This window comes from Monodelphis domestica, chromosome X, assembly GCF_027887165.1.
Source record: "Monodelphis domestica isolate mMonDom1 chromosome X, mMonDom1.pri, whole genome shotgun sequence".
Lineage (NCBI taxonomy): Eukaryota > Metazoa > Chordata > Mammalia > Didelphimorphia > Didelphidae > Monodelphis > Monodelphis domestica.
In genome coordinates this window covers 25,379,238-25,396,523 of record NC_077235.1, presented here as the reverse complement: position 1 = coordinate 25,396,523, position 17,286 = coordinate 25,379,238, and the positions used below count along the sequence as shown (strand labels likewise).

Below are 17,286 nucleotides of genomic sequence, written 5' to 3'. Positions count from 1 at the left end.
TTATCACGCCCTCTAGAGTAATATGACTTGGGGCATCATTTCTTAATAAATAGAATAAATAGTACATCTGTTAGCTCAAGAATATCCTTGAATTTGCTTTGAACCTTTTGAACTATTAGGATAACCTTAATATGGATAAAAGCTGTGAGGTTTTTTTCTTTATATCATGATATTAATGTTCTATATGGAAAATTCACTAATTTCCATATGTTATTTGAAAGGATACTTCTATAGTAAATAACTCCAAGACATTATGTGTAAACCTTATCACCTAAAATGGGGTGAGATGAATATTACAAAGGAGATGGCACGCCATTATCTCCAAAATTACTAACAATGCCCCATATTGAAATGATGGCAATTCTTTCACTAAAAGTTTACTTTATAAAATATCTTGGCAGCCTATTCAAATTTGCTCATTGGCTTCTGGCCTTTGGAAGAGCGATTAGGCAGAATCATAAGGAAGACTAAAACATAGATTCAGAAAGCTATGAAAGAGCTAGAGAGGTGAACCATGTCATGAATATATAGATTTAATGCTGGAAGGGACCTTGGAAAGGTAAGGTGTTGTTGGTTCATTAAGAGACAGCACAGTATGGTAGAAACAATGATGGTTTTAGAAGCAGAAGTCCCAGATTCAAATTTGACCAGTCACATTATTAACTAGTGATATGACTTGACTAAGGGCAAGTAATTTAGGTCATATTATTTCCTTTCTTCTATCAACTCCCAGCCCAACTTCTATACATCTACTCCTCTTCCTTTACCTTAATAAGGAAGAGGAAATATATTACTTCAGTAGTCTTCGTAATATCCCTTCCTGATCTGGCAGCCAGCCAGCATGGCAATTCAGAACTTTTGGAAGAAGAAAGAGGAAACATCTGAGTCATGGAAGGTCACTGAACTAAAAGTCAAAAGATCTACATTTGATTCTAAGCCCTACTGTTTTGCCACTCTGACCTTGGATAAGTCACTTAATCTCACTCAGCCTTAGTTTCCTCATATGTAAAGTGGGTATCATAATACCTGTGGTGCCAAAAGGGCTGTTGTAAAGGGTCAAATGAGATAACATATGCAAAGCACCTTAAAAATCTTAAAGCTCTATGTAGCATTAATTATTGTTAACTTTAGTTTCCTAAACTGAAGGGATTTGAATAGATGGCCTCTAAGGGTCCTTCTGGCTCTAAAATCCCATTATCCTATAATTATGGTTATCATACTAGTGTTTAGGGAAAATGGATAGTTAGCTGTTTATATAATAAATTTCAGACATGATAGAGGAGTTTGACATACAGTTTCTGATTTAAGACAGAGTATAGATCCTGAACCTGCTCCAACATATAGTAACCCAATGTTCCAGATTAACACGGAACATTTCGGGAACAGTTTGCCATATAAAATGGATCAAAAGTGGGGGTGATTCCACTTTATCTGAGATATCTGTTCAGTTATAGCAAGAGAGCAGATATAAACAACAAACCAATTTTTTGCCTTTGTATCCCCCAGTGTCTTACACAGGACCTAGGAAATGGCAGGTATTTAATTATTGTTCATTATCGTAGACTAAAGCACCTTCAGGAGCATCTTCTTTTAGAATTCTTTCAAGGTTTTTGCTTTTCAAATCTCAGATTCTGTCCCTAAAACAAAGACTCTGAGCTACACACACACGCACACACACACACACACACACACACACACACACACTGCCACTTATATTCCTTTAGATGCCTCAATTCCTTTAAGTGGAAATTGAATTTGTGTTCCTGATGGGATCATGTTTTACACACTCCAAGTTGGAGCCACCTCCTCAGTCATGGAGCAGGATGAGAAATGAGGTGCATAAACGTACAGAATGCCCTAGTGATCTCTGCTCTAGCTCAATAATGAAAGGCTTCCTCTTAGCCCTGATGATGACGGACATGGTGATAGAAAGTGAGAAAAGGTCATAGGAATTAATCTGCTGTGTCCTCTGTATTTTTAAACCAAAGACTGAAGTTGAGAACTGCCTTTGATTAGTATTAAATGTGAAGGAGCCACCTTGGCCCTGACAGTCTTTGCCTTGGGCCATGAAATAGGGCTGTCTCTTTGAGGAATTAAGTATGAGTTTTAATAGGAAACCCTATTGAAAAGATGCTTGTATCATTTTTATTCCTAAAAATCTTGACAGTTCATTATCTGTAATGAAAGTGTGATAGTAACAGTATCTGAAGAAAGCAATATGCCCTTCCAGCTAAAACTTCAGAGTGGCATGTATATCTTGCCAGAAAAAAAGAAAGTTAGAATCACTTTGAACTGTCATAGGAACTTGTCTAGTGAAAAATATCTCCATGCTTTCCCTTCAATTTTTTAAAGCATGGAACGTGTCCTTTGTCTAAGTGGCTTCTTAATGTCTATCCTCAGCTTGACATTTGAGGTTATCCAAGATCTGGCCTCAACTTACTTTTCCAGCCTTATCTCATCCTTGTTCTTGTTCAGACATTTTCAGGCATGTCCCTGTGTCTTGTCTTCATGACTCTAATTGGGGTTTTCTTGGCAAAGAGGCTGGTGGGGTTTGCCATTTCCTTCTCTGGCTCATTTTACCAATAAGGAAATTGAAGCCAATGGATTAAGTGACTTGCCCAGGATCACACAGCTAGGCAGTGTCTGAGGCCAGATTTAGGCTCAGGAAGCCGAGTCTTCCTTACTCCAGGCCCAGTGCTCTATTCACTGAGCCACTTATCTCATCCTACTCCCATTTATTTACTGTATACTCTAGCCAAACTGTCTATTCATCATTTCCCATATACTGTTCATGATTTCCTCCCTATGCCTGAAATGTCTCTCTGCTTTCATTGTTTCTATCTCCCTATATTCCACCGGTCCTTCCAGTGCTACCTCTTCTTTGAAGTCTCCTGTGATCCCATTCTACCTGGTTTCTCGCTCCTCTGACCTCTCCTAAATCTTTGGTTATACTTTCTGCTATGTATATTACTTACATCCAAGTCTACAGGGAGATGGGAAATTCTTTGAAGCTGGTGACCAGGTCAGAGTTGCCTCCCCTCCAGCACCTAACATAGTTTTGCACACCGCAGTTAGTCAAGAAATATTTGTTGGATGAGTGACTTCATCTCTCAGACTTGACTTCTTATTTAGATTGGAAATGAACATGCTATGACTTTAACTTAGTCTTGGAAACAAAGGAGCAATACAAAAGCATGGCATGGCCAGTGATAAATAGAGTCAGTAACACTAAAGCTAAGAATGAGCTAAGAATAAGGACCAAAAGGTTGTGGTAGCTGTGTTGAGGGGAAAGAGAGTGATCAAAGATGGGAAAAAGCTATTGCCCTGGAGAGATGGAACATTGAGAACAGATGAAGGCAGAGATGGACAACTATTAATTTACTAAAGTCTTTTTCTGGCAAGGAGAATGATCTCTGGATAGGAAAAGATTATATTAGCTCTAAAAAATAGCCAATATTGAGTTAATAGCCATAAAAAGAGAAATTGTAAGAAATAGCCTTGCTGTCTTCAATGAGGTCCAATGAACTTTATCTGTGGGAGTCAGAATAGTATGAAGGAACATTTGCTGGTGCTAGAATCTCTAGAGATACTGCCTTCAAACTCCAAGTTTGCTCTTTACTACCTGTGTGACATTAGTAGAGTCATCTAACTTCTCTAGGCCTTCCTTATTTTTTAAAATTAAGAGATTGTACTAAATGGACTTAAAGGTCTCTTCCAGCTCTCAGTCTGTGATCCCTTTATCCCTACATACCAGGATAAGGAAATAACTAGAAGAGAGGGTTACTGAGTTACCGTTCATGATCTTTGCAAGGTCGTGGAGAACAGGAGAGGCGTAACATTGCATATACTGTCAGGACTCAGGTTGTGGGTCGGTTAGTTCTGATGAACTGTTATTTTTTTCTTTTAAAATATTTGTTATGTGGGATAGCTTATTAGAAGAGGAGATATGTATGGAAAGAAAGGTGATATGAAAACAAAAGACATCAATCAGTTTTACACAAGAGAGACATAGACAATCAGGCCTGTATAGCAAGAAGAGGAAAGAGGAAATATTCTAATTTTTTTAAAAGGAGGGAGTGGAGGATGAAAAGAATATAGGCTGCAAACTTTAGGCTAGTGAGCTTCTCAAAGCATTATTAAAGGGATAGTTGGTGATTGAAAAGAGGCAGCAAAGCTTCATCTAGACCAGACCGAGGTAGGCTAACCGCATTTCCCCAGAGGGATGCTTTAGGTAGAGTTTACCTACGTGTTAATAAAGCATTTAACTAACACTCTAGTTCTTGGGGACAGACTCACTGCTCTCTGGCAAAATGCAGGCTGCAAAACACCTGAGTCCTGCCAGAATCAAATTAAAATGTCATTGGGAACTTAAGACTTGATATGAAGGAAGAGCTTCTGAACAATTCAAGCTGTCCAAAATTTAAATGGTCTGTCTCAGGAACGTTTAGAGTTCCTGCTCACTGGAGGTCTATAATAAAGCTAGATGACCCCCTGGGTATTACATGTCAGGGAAGAGATTTTTGTTCAGGTGTGTGTTGGACTAGATGTTCTCAGAGGTGGCTTGTGGCTCTGAAATTTTGATTCTGTGAGACAGCTTTTGGCAGACTGCATGAGTGTCCATCTTGAATAATGTGTCCTTGTGTTCCTGATGTAGGTGCGACATTGGTGTTATAACTATGTGAACCCTTTTTTAGAGGACTCCCTTGTTTTATTTTGTAAGCTGCCCTTCAGAATAAATAGCGTAGTTACATGTCATTATTGTAGATTGCATGCAATATTTTCCTTACCTTCTGAAAAACTACCAATGTGGGCTGATGGAATAAGCATGGTACTGGGAACTTTGGCTTCTAGACCTGGATGTGCCCCTAAAAAATTAGGTTGTGTGACTTCTGGGTAGGCACTACATAACTAAAATCAGTGTGTCAAACTAGATGTTCTCTGGTTCCTTCTGTCTCTGGTATTATATTATATCCTTTATGAAACCATGAGGAATCTTTTATAGTTCTATTCGACACCCATTCCCACTAAATGCCTAGTTCTGGGCCTTGGAAAAAGTGGGGCTGTTCAAGAAATATTTGTTGAATTTAATTGTTTTGGATGCTTTTAAAATACCATCCTCAATAATTTAGGCAGTAACTAAACTGAAGCCTTCACTTCATTAGCCCTATTCTGTCATAAGCAAGAGAATGCTTTTTCATACATTAATTCAAAATGCACTACTATTCCATAGGTCAGTATTTTATTCATAAAATCTCTCTATGTGCTAGAAATTAGATTCTTTAAGAGATCGCTGGTCCCTTAGACTTTAGACTTAAACGTTTAACATTTTTATTTTTCCCCCATTTGAATTCGTTTAACATTTCTAAAAAATCTTTTGGAAGCAGAGACAGAAAGAGGACTTTTGTTGGTACTGTCTTAGACCAGATCTTGGATTTATTTCACTGGTATAGGGACCTCCCAAGGAGAAAACACTTCCTCTGCCACTGCCAGTCACCATCTACCCTGCAACTTAGAGTCATAGAAAGTTGCCTGGGGCAAGATTAATTCACTTAGACTTGCCCAGAGTCGTGTAGGCAGTATTTATGTCACAGTTTGAAGCTGAACTCAAATCTTCTTGACTCCTAGATGGTTCTCTATCAGTTGCAGTACACGGCTCCTCTTTTTTTTAAAAAAAAGGGGAGAAAGTATGAACTTCAGAGTTATTAGATTCCTCAAAATGAAACAGGATGGAGAAATGCCATAAGTGGTATTTTCTAGTGGCAATGTATGGCTGTGAGAGTTGGGCTTTAAGGAAAACTAAGTGCTGTAGAACTGCCACTTTTGAATTGTGGTTCTGGAAAAGACTTTTGAGAATCCCCTGGGCAGCAAGGAGATCAAACCAGCCAATACTTTAAAGAAATTAATGCAGACTATTCACTGGAAGGTCAAATACTAAAGCTGAAACTTAAACATTTGGGCTACATCATGAAAAGGGAGGACTCATTGGAAAAGACCCTGATGTTGGGAATTCAGGGAAAGAGCGAAGGCAAAAAGAAAGAAGGACAATGGAGCATGAGATGGATAGATAGTGTCATGGAAACAACAAACATGAGATTGGGCAGACTTCAAGAGATAGTGGAGGAAGAAGGACCTGGCATGCTTTGGTCTATGTGATTATAAAGAGTTGGATATGACTGAATGACTGAATAACAACAGAATCAAAATTTACTCTTAAAGATTCTTTGAATTCAAGAATAAAACTGAATGGATTTTTTGATCCTTGAAATGAACACATTTATAGTAAGTAAATATCAAAAAATGTTTCTGAGTCACTAGTCATGATGCTTCATTTGATCTCTGATCTCATTAACAATGGTATACAGTAGGCATATAAGAAATGCTTGTGTATTGGTTGATGAATCACAATCCTTGTATAGTCTGTAACTTGTACGGACCATTCCATGAATCCTCTGCCCTGTAGCTACCCACAAAATCTGTCTCTGCATCAGCCCCCTACTTTCACCATATGACTGGCCTACTTCCTTTTCTGGGCATACACTAATGGCATCCTTTATGGCACTTCCCTTGTTCAGTTCCTTGTTGTTTGATATCTTGTAGCCTACTCACACCCACCACACACCTGTTCACTGTCCTGTGGATAGCCATCGATTTTAGTCCTTCAGAGACTATGGATTGTATGACATGCAAAAAAAAAATATAGCACCACTGGAAGAATATTGTTTTAAAATGGACCTTTGGGGGAAGCTGGGTGGCTCAGTGGATTGAGAGTCAGACCTACAGACAGGAGGTCCTGGGTTCAAATGTGACCTCAGACACTTCCCAGCTGTGTGAGCCTGGGCAAGTCACTTAACCCTCATTGGCCTAGCCCTTACCACTCTTCTGCCTTGGAACTATTACACAGTATTGACTCTAAGACAGAAGGTAAGAGTTTTTTTAAAAATGGACCTTTGTTTCTTGGAGAAGCTTAGGGTCACTAAAATCCCTGAATATTTTCCTAAAGGTAAATTAGCTTGCTCTTTTCTTCCTCTTCAATTCTGGACTCATCTTATTATCTTTCTCAGTTTCTGCTTAAATTACTTCCTCCTGGACTAATTCCTAGGGACTGTGCATCCAACTATACATCAGAGTCTGAACAATATGCCTTTTGCAACCACTTAATTTTCCCTGCATGGGCCCTCAGGCCAAATCCTTTTGAATGATTTGGCTTTAAGAGGTTCTGCAATGGTCTTGTATTTAATATGGTCAACATAAGGTCATCTGCAAAGGATAGCACCTGAAGGACCTGACTATGAATAGGGAATCCCTCTTTCTTATGGACCTCCAAATCCCACAAATGTTATCATCATTTAATGTATGGTACTACCAACAAGATTGCCTACCAATCATCTATCATTGACTTTTTAGGTAACATTTATTATCTTTTAAATAGCATCTCTCATGAAAATGCATTTATCCAAACAATATAAAAGAGAAAATAGAAAGATAGTCTTTCTGTACCCTTCTCCAGAAAGGATTCTAGACAATTAGTAAAGTGTGTATTATTAAATGCAATGTGGCATTCAATGGTCAACCATATTGAAGGGAAACAAAGGGGAACAATGAGCCAATCCGTCCATGAATTCCAATAACATAAGAAAAGCTTTTTGACCTAACTATTTAGTTTGACTGCCTAAGTTTCTTACATAGATCAAACTATCAATAAATGTCCTGCTATGTTTTAGATATCTGTTTGTTGAGAAATATGTTAAACCTCCCAGGGCTGCTGTGAGGATTAAATGAGATAATATTTGTAAACACTTTGAAAACCTTAAAATGCTATATCGATGTCAGCTATAGCTATTAAACAAACAAGTTCCTTAGTATGCATTTTGTCATTAAAGAAGCATGCTGATATGAAGAAAATCTATTAATCACTTGACTGTCAGTGCCTGCCCATTCAAAAACAATTTCACTCATAAATTTATTTTAGATCCATTTGAGATATTTTCAACCCATAAAAATAGTTATGAAATTCTGGTCACTTTCAAGATCTGACTTTAAATCAACGGTGTAGAGATAGAAAGAAACCTCTGTGGGCTATATTAGGCCCATCCACCATTTTATAATCAATGATTTATTTTCCTCTTTCCATACCATTCTGCAAGTTTGTCCTTTGGGATTCATCTGAGTCACTCCATCCCAGGGACCTGTTCGCTTTCCTCTCTCAGAAAACCTACCTCAGTTTCCCTTATTCACAGTAACTACTGATCTTGTTGCTGTTCCCAGCCCTATCATGGCATCTGAGCGAGTCAAAAGTCTATAAGGAGGAAAGGAAGACTTCCAAAGTTCACTGTAGAGCTTTGTAGTATCCTTGAAATTTTCTTATATAAGTGGCTCTCTATGCTTCCTATAAAGCCAGCCCAGATCGCTTTCACATGTAACCATAGCAATCACTATGGCATTTCAAAAGAGAATTCTTTTCTCAATTTTGATCACAGTAGCATATATCTCAATCATTCAGAAGCACACAAGCTGTCCCAGAGAGCACAAGAGATCTGAAGGAGCTGTTTTCAGAGTTATACATTTCACGATCTTGTATCCATGGAGTCATTCTTTTCCTCAATCAAGAAGATTGATACAAAAATCTAACAAGGAAAACTTCTCTTGCCTTCCTGATTTGGATAAATTGGCATATTATCTAGATAATTATGAGGTTGCCAGATTTTAAACTAAAAAAATTCTAAATATGATGTCATTCTTTAAAGTTTTAAGAACTTTGTTCCTAAATTATCTTTTTATTCATGATCGAGCATGTCCAAAAGCTCATGGATCAACCATTCCTAAAGATTTTCTGGCTTTGGTTTTTTGTAGATGGGAGCATGTTGGGGAATCAACTGGAATTGAAAGCCATATCCAATTCTGACCAGGGCAGTGTTTCAAAAAAAAAGTTTTTTACACATAAGCAAATGACATACTGATCTTCAGTGTTACTTGCGATGGTAGCAGTTATCTTCAAGGACAGATTTTTTTAATAATTAATTATCAGACTGCCTTCATATGCTAGACTACTCTTTAATGTATATTTGGGGGATGTGGTCTTTGAGGACTAGCATGAATTTGATTTTAACTTGAACATAAAAAGACTCAAGTTTATTCACAATATAAAATAAAATGAAAGGATTCAAGATATTTCTGGTGAGATCAAATGCAATAGCATCTATTTGATAATGTTTTCAATTTTCCATCTGTCCATTTAAAAAACAATTTCCTACTTTGGCCAATAGAAGTGGTTTGTTTGTTTGTTTAAATGTATTTCATGGTAGTTTTCTTTGTGGTGCCTAGAGATTTTTCTAAATGGTATAATCTGGGAAAACGTGTATGAAAAAGCTATCCACATTTCTGGCAACCATCAACTTAAGAGAAGGTCAAAGTGTAAACAATGGAGTGTATTTGATATTTACAATTGAGCACAAGGCCAGAACCTTTCCATGTGAGGAGTTTTAATTATACAAGAGGAGGCGTGTGCCATGCTCTCTTTCTAAGAAGGTGCCATGCAATTAGATCATAAGTATTTAGTTTTCCTTGGTAGTGACATTGTCAGAATTTTTTTACTAATATGATCTTACACAATTATTCAATTTTCTAGTAATCTTATAGATTATTATTATTATTTAGGTTTCTTGGGGGTAAGCAGGTTAAAACTATTTGTAAAAGCTTCTCTTCAAAACCCCAACTAAATGTACTACAGTGAACATTTTTGACCAGAATATAAACAATTGCAGTTGTGGGCAACACTAGTAAGTCTTTACTGTTGGAGTATTTCCTCTGGTACCAAAGTCACCTCTGTCCTTCTTCCCCAACTTCATTCCTAATTGTTTGTTTCAGTTGAACTCAATACAATTTTTTCAGAAAAAAAAATCTTTTAAATGGCTGTTAGTAGGCTAATATGCCAATGCTCTTTTACCTTCTGTATGGCTCTGTAGTCAAAATATATCAACAAGAGAGAATCTTAAAGTATGGAGATTCTTTGTGGAGGAAGACCTAGTCCTAGTCTTCGATTTATTTTCAATTACATGAATTGAGGTTTGGAATTTTGGCTAAATGATCTGGAATTGCTAGGGTTCTCCTATACCATTTCTAAGACATGAGATCTGACTTGGCTATTTTCTATTTGTCCTTCATGTTTTCTCCAAAATGACCTAAATAAGCTAATCCCTTCCATCTCTAAAATCCTCCGATTTTAAATCAATTTTTTTAAAAGAACCAGTTCTAGTGTCTGATATTCAAGAAGTCGAGGACTTAGCAAGCTCCCATTATCTTTAGAGCCCAGTAATAGGCACAATAGGAAGGTTATTTAAAAAACTGTTTCAATTAACTAATTCATAAAAATGAAAATTGTGGCAAAGTAAGTTCCCAAATTAGAACTTTGGTTCTGTTGATGGCATTTTCAGAAATGGAAAAAATTGAACTAATTTGGAGAGAAGTCCTATATATATAGACAGGCTTCTTGTCTAATGAAAGGAGACTATGAGAAAGTAGTAACGTCTAAACTGCCTATAACAAAATGGAAATTCCTGTAATGTTTTCCATGTACTAGGCACTATTTATCATAACTTTAAAATTCTAGTTTATTTTCATTAAAATTATGATTGCTGAAATTTTAAATTCTTGATACAATCAGGGTAATTCTTTTGAGCTTGAACATCATCATAATCAAAAAAGATTGGCATTTAGCTTTTTGAATTAGAATAGCATAAAAACCATAGGAAATTCTCTATCAGCAATGAGTTGCTAAATTCAAGCTTTCTTTGATCGAATGATTAAAGAAGGTTTTTACATAATTTAGACTGGTATCAAACTAGGAGATATTTGCTTTAGTCATGGTATATGCTATTATTCTATATCATCTCAATTCTTATTCCAATGAGAAAAGCATTATTCTGTTAAGGGTTTATAGTACTTGTTGGCATTCACTAAGTCTGTCAGAATTTTCTCCATAATTTTGTATTTTAAAGTATGTCTAGTGACGATTGTAATTTGCTCCTTGTTATTTTATCAGCTGGATGAACCGTCTGGGCCTTGCAGCCATTGGTTATTCCCCAGAAGAAAAAGATATCCAACCACGTGAAGGTAAGGGGAATGGTCTATTGCCTTAAGGTCTTACCTAAGAAGCAAGACAGGAAAAGTGGAATTAGTCACATTTTTTCTAAAATATGACTTAAACATAAGTTCACTTGAACATATGCTTCTCTCCATATATGTTTCCACCTATAACATGATCTGATAAATAATGGACATTTGCCTTTTCCATGTAATGTATTTAATAAATGTAAGTGTCAAAATGTACTTAGAGAAGTAATATTGTACTGTGGATAGAGAATTGTGGAATCAGGAAAACCTGGATTCAGGTGCTGCTTCAAACACATGTTAGCTGTGAGACCCTGAGTGAGTCACTTAATCTCTCAGGGTCCCAGGCAAATTGCTAAGACTAAATTGAAAGCAGGTACTAATACTCATTGGTAGAGGAAGTTTTCTTCTTGAGAGCTGGATTTCTTTCAAGACTATATGAATACCAAAAGAAATGAAGCAAGAAGTAAAAAATTAAATAAAAGCTCTGGAGGAGAAAAGTGAAAGGAAAATAAACAGCTTAGAAACAAAAGTGGTCAAGCTTACTCAGTTGATAAATTCACTGAAACCCCAAATAAACCAAACAAAAATCAGTGACTCCATGAAACAACAAGAAACATTATGACAAAGGCAAATAATTGAAAAGGATGAAGAAATGTAAAGTATCTGATAAAAAAAAATAACTGACCTGGAAAACAGGACAAAGAGAGGCTATCTGAAAATCTCTGGACTTTCTGAAAACCATAATTTTTAAAAAGGGCCTGGACAGTCTTTTCAAGAAATGACAAATGGAAGCTTCCCAGATCTATTAGATCCAGAAGGTAAAATAAAGATAGAAAGAATCCACTGATCACATCCTGAAAGGAACCCAAAAAAGAAAAATGCTGGGGATATCATAGCCAAAAGCCAGAAGAAAGAAAGAATACTACAAGTATCGAGAAAGAAGGAATTCAAGTACCAAAGATCTACAGATAGAATTACTTAATATATAACAGCTTCTACTAAAAAACAGGGGAGATGTTGAAATACAACATTCCAAAAGGCAAAAGAAACAAATTGACAACCAAGAATAACTTACCCTGCAAAGCTAAATATAATCCTATGGGCGAAAATGGATCTTTAATGGAATAGAGCAGTGGCATCAAACTCAAATAGAAACAGAAGGCTATTTATCCATATATAAGGATCCCTATGGGTCACATTTTTACTCAGTTTTGATTTTTATTTATATTGTTAGATATTTTTCGATTATACTTCAATCTGGTTCAAGCCACATTCAGAAATATTGTGAGCTGCTTTTGATCTGTGGGTTTGACTCCTCTGGACTAGAGGACTTTTTAAGCATTCCTGATGAAAAGAGATCAGAGCCAAGTAGGAACTTTCAAATAAATATAAGTAAAAGACAGTTTACTCTGAAAAGTAAATTTATCAGAGGAATTGGCAGGAAATATGTGTTAACATTCTACTATAGAGGGGAGACACTAGTGTTCCTTCAGAATCTTATTGTCTACAGAGAGAACTGAGGAAGTTAAATAAGCAAAACAGAGGTCCTTAAGTTGGTTTGTTTCTGTTCTGAGGGTTTGAAGAGGAGAGAAGGTAAAAGGAGGAATATATTCATGTAAAAAGATGAAGAAAAGCTTGTTATTTCTCATAATTGAGATATATAAAAAAGTATGCAAACACAGAGGAAGTGTGGGAGGAGCAGGCATCAAATGAGCCATACTCTTATTTGAACCAAACAAAGGAGAGTTAAGCAAATGCATGCATGCATGCATGCACACGCCCATGCATGCACACACACACACACATAGTTTGGGATAGCAGTACATTGGATTCAATATGGAAATAAGCCAGAATTTGGAGAGCCACAATCCTCCCAAAGAGTTAAGAGAGTAGATGACACTTGGGGGAAATAGTCAGGAGTAAAACAAATATCCTGATCCTGAAAAAGAAAAGCCCAGAACTAGAATGGAAGGGGGTATCTTAATGGCTATCCAAATTGTGGTTTATGGATGGATGTGTCATAAGAAATGATGAAAGACCTTACTTCAGTGAATCCCAAGAAACATGATCAGATTCAGTGAAGGAAGAACCCAGAGAGCAATTTATTTCATAACAACAGTGCTGCAAAAGAAAATTACTTTGAGGGCATTAAGAACTCTGACTAACACAGTTAGTGACTGTTTCTCCAGAGGCGTTAGGATGAAGCATGTTCCCCACCTCCCAACAGAGAAGTAATGGGTACAAAGAGCAGAAAGAGACAGACATTTTTGGATATGGATGGCCACTATGTAGATTCATTTTTCTTGGCAATGCTTCTTTGCTAGAAGAGGGTTTTTGTTCTTTCTCTCAGTTTTTAGTTGGAGAAGGTGATTTAGCAATTTTGATGGCAAAAAGAGGGTCATTGGAACAATGAGAATAAAAACACTTCTCTCTCCCCAAAACAGAGGAGAGTGAAATGAGAGGAAGGAGAAGCACCAAGTTTAGATGGCTTTTCTAAGGGAGTTAGCTGAGAAAGAAAGAAGAGATAGTTAGCAGGAATGGTAGAGTCAAGTACTGGGGTAGAGTTAGGGGTTAAGAGTAGAGAAAACTTTGTCTTGTTTGTAGACAAGAGGGAAGGTATAAGTAAGGAAGAGTAAGCATTTATATAGTGCCTACTACATGCCAGGCACTGTGCTTTTTTCCAGTTCTTCTCTCATTTATTCCTCATAACAACCCTGGGAGGTAGATGCTATTGTTTCCCCCGTTTTAGAGGTGTGGAAACTGAGATAAACAGTTAAGTGACTTACCCAGAGTCGTGGAACTGAGGCCAGCTTTGAACTCAAGCACAGTGCTCTATCCTTGCATCACCTTGCTGCTTCAAGGAGCAATTAAAGAATGGAATGATACTGAGGACAGTCTGATGGAGAAATTGGGAGATGAAGGGATCAAGGGTACATATGGACAGACTCATTTTGACAAAAAGTTCCACCTTTGCATCAGAGACTGGAATAAAAGGGAAACTGATGGAAGATGATGACAAGATGGTATGAGATAAGGAAGAAGAGTTGCCTGATGAGAAGGAAAGGAGAAGAGGGAGCTCATGACAAATCATCTGATTTTCTCAGTAACATGAGATAACAACATCAGCTGGGAGGGTGAAGAGAGGGAGGTTTTGTGGGAGGCTTAAGGAGAAAAGAGAAGATTTAAAACATTAATGTTTATAAATGAATAACCAGTCTCAAAGCTCAAAGAAAATTAGTCTAAAACTGTTGCAATCTGAGATGTAAAAGGGAACTCAAATTGATGCTGTCTTTTGCATAACACATTCATTGACTAAATCACAATACTGGTGGTGTTTTATTCTACATTTCTGACTTAGAGCACAGCTTCAACAGTTGGCATATGCCTTTCAGGTCTTGGTTCCTTGTTCATAAGACTACATGAGTAAACAAGGTGAAAACGAACTGAAACATTTTCCACTTAGTTTTCTCAGAAGAGCCTTATGAGAAGAGCCTCATTTCTCATGTATTCTGCAAAATTTTCATTGACAAAATGGTGTCTGTGCCCCGACCACAGCCTATTCCACTGAAGCAACTCATGCTTTTCACAAAAAATACAGAAATGATCATGTGTTACATAATGAATGTATATATTATCCTCAGTGAATATGTCTGTCTGCAATTTTGTTTTCTCACTGTTATATAAGCAGCGTCGGATTGCCTTTTCTGGTATTTGGGCATTTGTCCAGTAGCCAGACCGTCCCAGGTTGTATGGTGGAGTGATTGGGTGTTTGGGAGTATCACTGGCAGCCTCTGTCCTTGCATATGTTATTGGCATTTGCTTCAGTCACGGTAGGAAGTTTCAGAAGCATCATGAATGGGAAGGTCAGTCACATATTTCATCTTTTTTTAAAAATGAGTATGTCTACGACAGTAAACTTCAGTGTAATAACACTACCTGACAATAGGTCACTTCTTCAGAGAGACACAGAGATATTTTAAAAGCCCTGCCCTTTTCTTTGAAATAGAGCATGATATAGTAGTAGCAAGAACTCTAGTCCAAAAGCCAGGGGATCTTGATTCTAGGCCCACTTCTGTTACTAGCTAGCTGTTGTGACCTTAAGTAAATCATTTCCCCTATAAGAGCTTCTAATGGCTTATCTATGAAAAGACGGGACCAGGCTAGAAAAAGTCCCTTCCAGTTCATAAATTCAGTGGTTCTCTGTTTTGATTGCTCTGAAATAGAATTTCAAATTCATACTGATGTTTTTAGTCGGGGAAAAAAGGTTGTTGATCGTACAAAAATACTTTAGGTTCTGGACTTTGTATGTACTCTAAACCCTCTTATTTAATGCACTTATTTCTTTCCAGTTAAATGAGGTCAGTTTTCTCAGTAGCCTCAAGTAGCTGCCATATAGAATTCTTCATAACATTGATAAGGACTCACAAGAGAAAGCCCAGTGCACCACACTGGATGTCCATATCTCTGATCTAGTTCTGAAACATCATTATCCTGAGAGTGCTGGATGTCAGGCTTTAACCTGAACATCTCTGAAATATAGGTCTCCTTCTAAATGTCCAAAAAGAGCCAGAATCTAGCCTCAGGAGGGCTGCATGTTGCAGTCTTGGATATTTCAAGGAAGTTGAGTGACTCACTCAATGAGTGTCACCATCATCTCTGGCCCTGTGTGTGTGTTGAATTAGCATTTTGTGTCAGGAAAAAAGAATGACTAGAGAGCCTCTTCCTCCTTCTAGTAGCAGTTCCCAGCAGATCAAGGAGGGTGGGCCACCACCAACGTTATCAGCCACATAAGGTATCCTCATCTAGATACTCTCACTTTTTCTTTGCAGATTACTGGAGTGAGAGCGATCATGACGATACTGAGAGTGCTTTGACCCTGAGACTGGAAGGTGCCATGGCTCTCAATGATGTCAGTGTCAGCCATCGACCAACTTCAGTAAGTACTAAACATCAAGTCTGGAAACAAGGTCTCGGTGACCCCATGTGGACAACCTACCCTTCTTTCATGCACCTCAGACTGAATCTCCTTAGTGGGAAATGATAGTACCAGTTCCAGCAGACCAAAAGGTAGAAAGCCAGTTGGCAAGCTAAAGCAAGGACATGTCTGAGGCATGGAGGAAAAGGCAAAGAGATGCAGCCCAGGGACCTCCAAAAAGCTAGTGTGGGTATTTTTTTTGCCACACACATATTTTTTCCAAATATATAATACTAACATTGAAAGGATCTCATAAATGTGGTCCAAGAATGAATAAATGCATTTCCAAGAAGCTATTTGAAATGAAACCCCATGGTTTCATTTCAAAACCCGTTATCATCTGCTTAAGACAAAAATTAATCTGTAAAGCTATAACAAAAACATTTTAATGTCCATTTTTAGTTTTGTTCTTCCCATCACTTTTCTTTAAAAGAGCATTAAAAATAGAATATCTAAAAGAATATCCTACCAAATTCAAAAGAGCTACTGAGGTATGGCTACAGGAGATTGGTTCGTAAATGAAGATAGGGCTGTTCTCCATTTTTCTTTCAGATTTTTCACCAGCATGAATGACATGATTCTCACACAACCAGAACCAAAGGCAGAATGGCTAAAGCAACAGCATCACATGGGAGAAGTTCAGCCTGATTTTCACCCATGTGATGCTGTCTTATCATCTGGGACACAGGTTAAGTCCTTCCCTTTGCATTTTTCCAGTTTTTTGCCTCTTTATTTTTAAATCAGAATGGCACACTAACTGAGCAAAATCTTTGGATGTTTTTTTTTTTAAAACCTGTTTAGGTTCTGTAATACCCTGTAGTTCTGGCAGCTTTTTGTCCTTGCTTGTTAAACTGGAAAAATCTGGCCTTCGAAGAAAAAGAAACAGTGGTTCTCAATTTCTTCTGGGAATGTCCATGTCTTTCTCAAAGCCTTCACTGGCTTAGGTGCAGGCCTGTTAATTATGTAGAATATTCCGGTACTGTCCCAGAGCAGCAAGTCTGGGATGAAGAATGTATCCAAAATAAGAAGAGACCATTGACAATTAATTGTTCTGATTAAATTCAATTGATTGTAATTGTTTCTAAATTGTGAAAGTGCAAAACCTCTGTTACAAAAATATTTATGTAATATTTAATTCTTTTGGCCATCCAATATTTTCCCACACTTTTTCTTTTTTTCTTTTTTTTTAAAATAGTCAAAAT

The 17,286-nt window shown here is 37.2% G+C and overlaps 1 protein-coding gene across 11 annotated transcripts in view; it reads left to right on the top strand.

Moving 5' to 3' along the window:
• Positions 1-17,286, top strand: part of LOC103106019 (connector enhancer of kinase suppressor of ras 2-like) — a 526,863-nt gene that overhangs the window by 497,708 nt on the left and 11,869 nt on the right. For all 11 annotated transcript variants that reach the window (XM_056808958.1, XM_056808954.1, XM_056808963.1 and 8 more), the window contains 2 exons: positions 11,039-11,109; positions 15,939-16,045. In XM_056808958.1, the coding sequence (XP_056664936.1) occupies positions 11,039-11,109; positions 15,939-16,045 (178 nt within the window). The remainder of the gene's footprint in view (positions 1-11,038; positions 11,110-15,938; positions 16,046-17,286) is intronic.